This window comes from Montipora foliosa, chromosome 1 (assembly GCF_036669935.1).
Source record: "Montipora foliosa isolate CH-2021 chromosome 1, ASM3666993v2, whole genome shotgun sequence".
In the NCBI taxonomy this organism is placed as follows: Eukaryota; Metazoa; Cnidaria; class Anthozoa; order Scleractinia; family Acroporidae; genus Montipora; species Montipora foliosa.
Window position 1 is genome coordinate 58,554,165 of NC_090869.1, and position 5,000 is coordinate 58,559,164.

General features: G+C 40.0%; 2 protein-coding genes across 3 annotated transcripts in view; both read right to left on the bottom strand.

The window, feature by feature from the left end:
* The window catches only part of LOC137979473 (adenosine receptor A3-like), a 60,495-nt gene that overhangs the window by 11,192 nt on the left and 44,303 nt on the right, over window positions 1-5,000 (bottom strand). The window lies entirely within an intron of this gene.
* On the bottom strand, window positions 725-2,245 carry LOC137979445 (uncharacterized). Its single transcript, XM_068826704.1, has one exon. The coding sequence runs from the start codon at window positions 2,081-2,083 to the stop codon at window positions 734-736; it is 1,350 nt and encodes a 449-aa protein (XP_068682805.1). The 5' UTR covers window positions 2,084-2,245; the 3' UTR covers window positions 725-733.

Below are 5,000 nucleotides of genomic sequence, written 5' to 3' on the forward strand. Positions count from 1 at the left end.
GTTTGCTTAACAGTTTGCACATATGTGAAATTTGTAGGTTAGTGACAGGCCGTGCGATTCATTTTTGGCTTGAAAACAGTTGAGTTGAAAACTATGTTGAGTTGCTTTCTTCTAGTTTTGATTCAAAAGACATGAAGGTACCTTGCTCAAATGCTTTAAATAGTTTGTGCCATTACGGGACATCATTTTTAGATTAATGAACCATTGACTACTTTGGTGTGGTTGATATTTATAGTAACTTTAATATTTAAAAAACTTCAAGTAAGGTCAAAGAAGCAAGTAGTTATGTTAAAATAAACAGTTTGACATTCAGCAAATCCATATCCACAGGTCCACATATTGTCTTAATGTCATATTGTGTTAATGTTAAAAGTGGATGTAGCATAACACTTCAATTCTTTATTCACTCTTTCAATCTTCTTTATACAATCCCAAAACATTTAACTTGTTTATACGGGTGGGCCTTTTAGCATAAATGCCAGTCAAGATGGAATTGTTAACACAACTACTAAGCAACACTTCAAGGAACATAAAGTGGCATTCACTATTTGTAGATTGGAAGTGGCAGGTGTTCTCAAACTTTTTAAAGTGGTTTCAAATTTCATCTTATTTGAGGGACCCACCATCAAACCCTCAGGCTACCCTTCACCTCCCAAAAAGTCAAAAAATATCAACAATAACAACAGCAGTAATGATTAAAAATAGTGCTAAGAACCAAGTGAGCATAATTAAGCTAAGAAACACCATGCCCTTGCTTTTCCAACCATAGTTTCTCTGCAAGGCTGTTCCTTATACGGATGGCTTCACGATTGGTATCTGGAATCCTCTCACACTCAGTCATGTTCAGCAACCTTCTAATAGTTGCCCTGTTTCTCATCTCATTTGAGTTGGGATCAATTGTTAGGTCTAATTTCCTGGAAAGGCTCTCTCCACGCGAGATGCAGATATTGTGTAAAACAATACAAGCCAAACAAGCTGATCTCAACTCCACAGGGGTACTTTCACATTTGCGCAGTAGAATTCTCCATCGACCCTTAAGCTGCCCATAGGCACATTCCACAACCATACGTGCCCTGCTAAGGCGATAATTAAAGTTACTTTGTACCGGTGTAAGCACAGCATTAGTGAATGGCTTCATAAGCCATGGTTTAAATGGAAACGCAGAGTCCCCTAAAATAAGGGGAGAAACGGTTACACCCCCAATATCCTTTCCTATCTGTGGAATAATTTCTCCATCTGTGATGTCTTCCCATAATTTAGTTGATTTAAAGATAGTGGAATCATGGGAGTTCCCTGGGTATCCGCAGCTTGCCCATATAAAACGATATTTTGCATCCACCATTCCCATTAATATTATGGAGTAGAAATTTTTGAAGTTGTAATACTCTTTACAAGCTTCCAAACCTCCAGCAGGGCATTTCAGCGGTAGATGACAACCATCAATAGCACCCCATCCACAAGGAAATTGCCACAACTGTTCAGTGTCCAACATTTTTTCCTTGATATGCGCTTCATCTGATGGGAAATGTGCTACTACACTATCTTTCCATAAGTTGTTAATTATTGCTTCAGTAACTTCACTAACAATCGTGCATACTGTGGAAACACCAACGCCGGCCATTTCAGCTATCGTATATAAATAATCACCCCTAGCTAAACGGTAGAGGCAGATAGCAAGACGACATTCGGGAGAAATTGGCTCCTCGCAAACTGTATCTCTTACCAAATCATGTCGAATCTGACCAAGAATAAACAGAAAAGTACCTTTCGATACTCGAAAAAGCTTCTTAAATCTTGCATCAGAGTACGTGTTCCAAACGTTTAACCACCAGCCAGTGTTTCTTGAAACCCGGCGGCATGATCGAGTGACTATTCTGTTGGAGTTTCGAGAGTTGAGCAAAATGCACAAGATCAGAAGGAGCACACGTATGCGCTTCCATCTTGCTTCATGATAGGAAAGCACAGCACGTTGTGTTAACATCCTTCTTCGTCTTTCTGCAAGAATTCTACGCAAAAGGAGAGCCCTTTTTCCTTGGCCTGCGGATAAATCCGTGTCCGCCATCTTTGTTGACTTGACCTTCATAAGAGGCGACTGGTGACGTGTCAGTTTCTATTAAATGCGACGTTTGAATCAACTGTCGCACTGCAATCGTGCTGAAGTCGAACTTAATAAAATTGAGTTCGACACGACGATAGCGCGACGTTTGAACCGGGCCTTATCAAAGAAGAGAAACTACTTCGTAGCATCGCTACTTCGAAATCTGTAACCTGACCTCTGAAAGTTATCGCATCACAAGAAATTTACATTGCAAATATGGCAAATGAGTTGAGAACCGTCACGATACCGTAGTTCCACTGAATGGAAACAATTATACACAGAATGGCGCTCATGAGAGACAGACTCTGGGATATTGGAGTCATCATCATGCAGACAGCGAACTTTTTCCGGGAGCAAGTATTTCGCTTTCAAGTTCTTGAAAGAGATCTTTCAGCTAAAAAAAATGTGAAGTGAACATTTAACAACGTATGGGTGAGGCTGACATGAAGAAATGTGCAAATTTATGAGAGTTTGATGCAATGAGGTTGAAGGCCGAGATGGAAATGTTCCTTGAAATGTGCAAGCATGGGAGAGTTTAAATATAAGAGAGAAATCGACCCTACGGCTGCCGTGACACGGTCGGATACTAAAACCAGCGAGCTACATGACTGCTCCTGGTGAACTTGCTCGCTTACATAGGTTATTATCGCATACCTTAGCTCAGTCGAATTCAGTAAAAATGTTTTATTCTTCCTCAGCATCATCATTAGCCTGATTCTCAGACAGTCCAGGTCGCTCATGTCACGCACTCTACTCTCGTCATAGTGCGTGACAAGAGCGACCTTGGACCGTCTGAGAATCAGGCAGGCTACATGGCCTTGCGATGGCTTAAGCTTTTAAATTGGAAAAGTGTGGGGTTCCACTTGTAGGCTCGCTACTCTTTCTCATTCATGTAAATAACATTTCTGCATGTCTAACGTATGGTGCCACGAGATAATTTCTTGATGACACGGATTTGACGTTTTCGAGTTGTAATCTACCAACTTTGCAGCATAAAATGTGTGACGATCTTAACTCTATAGCTCCTTGCTTGGCGGTCTAGAAAAAGGTTTACTAAATGCGTTGTAGTCTGATTTTACATGCATGGTGATAGGCTCGAGACAAAGAGTGCTGGCCTCGAAGGGGGTATCGCCCTTCCTTTGCATGACACTGAATTACTTAGAGGTGAAATGACTCGGTGTTAAAATGGAGAAACACTTTACTGACATGGAATTCCCACGTACTGAGTAACTATTAGACAAAAGGTCACTAGTAAGTTAAGTATTTTAAAAAGGGTTAAGTCAGTTCTGAAAATTGCCAAAACCTAATGCAGATATATAGGGCAATAATAATAACCATAATTCACTTACTGCTCTGTTGTTTGGAGTGAAACAAAAATGGCTAATTTACAAAAACTTCAAAATACTGAAGCTTGTATTATTACCGGTGGTTCTTGCTCGAAAAGATCCGGTGATGTTAAAAATCTTAAATAGTCCTTCCCCTTAGTATATGTAAATGTCAGAGACATTAAAACTCTTCCATAAACGACTACGGCCTGCGATCGTCCAATCTGAACATTACGCTACCAAAATGTCGCACTAGTTGTTACAGAAATCGTTTTGAATTCACTGGCGCGAAATATTGTAATGATCTGCTGTATACTCTTATAAAGAAGAAACTTCTTTGAAGCAATTTGTGAGAAGACTAGCTTCTCATACTATCGGCATTAGCAAAGGGTAATCTTAAGTTTACGCATATACTCATTTTAAATTGATTGTGACCTACTGTAGTTCTTTTTTTTATTGTATGTAGTTAATATAGCTTTGGTTTATCAGGGGCACCCAACGAATCTGTTCCTCACATTATCTGTTCCCCAGAGGAATCTTGCTGGCTGGCAAAAATACAGGTGTTTCGATGAGCTGGCTGGGAAATTTTGTTATTGATAGAGGTTTTGCCTGGGAATTACTGACTTTTTCTAGCATTTCAACCCAAGCTGGCTGTAGAAACTCTGAAGACCGAGGAGGACGACTAAAAAAAAAAAAAAAAAAAAAAAAAAAAAAAAAAAAAAAAAAGGAAAACCCCTTCCCTCTCCCAGAGAGTAGTCACAAACATACATCGGCTGGTCAGAGTGATTGCGCTTGCGGAAAAAACAAACCTGTTTTGTCCCGGTTTTGTCGCTTTTGTTCGGTCGTTTTGGATCGAGGGATTTGAGAGCGCGCGGAATTCCTGGCTGGGAAATAAATTTGATCAGCTGGCTGGGAAACCAACCAATTTTATCTAGCTGGCTGGGAAATTTCTTGTGTGTCTTGCTGGGAAAAAGGAACAGATAATGTTTTCCCAGCAACACTGAAAAACACCTGAAAATGCCTTAATAACATTTATTTTCATTAACTGGGGTATAATAATTCATTACTGGGTTGCCGCAAACCCAGTCGGAATCTGTCTTTAATTTCGTCGTTTTTTTATTTTTCGGTTTCTTTTTTTTTTTTTTATTTTTTTCCGTGTCGGTAAAAGTCTTGCCTGTCACTCCCCAGCTAAGTGGTGACTTTGTGCATAGAGCCTTCTGAGCGTATTTTCGTAGGATCGAGAGGGTAGTGGGAAATGCGTAGATTTCTCTGGTGGACACAGTAGAACGATTAACTTAACCGGCAATGGCGTCGAAAGTCATGTAACGCGAATGGCGTTTTAGTGGATCTTTGAACAAAATATACCCTTATGAAGCTCAATAATGGCAAGTAAATTGGATATACAGTCGATGGAATCTTAAAAGCGACGAGTAATGGACTTCGACAACAATCTATCGCCCGTCGAGCCGAAATCAAAGTGAGCAGTATTTACCTGAAGTACATGGTAATTTAACACGATCGAGTTTCTTGTCTTCACGCACGCAATGAAATAGGAAGAGGTTTTCGCCTCTAAGAGC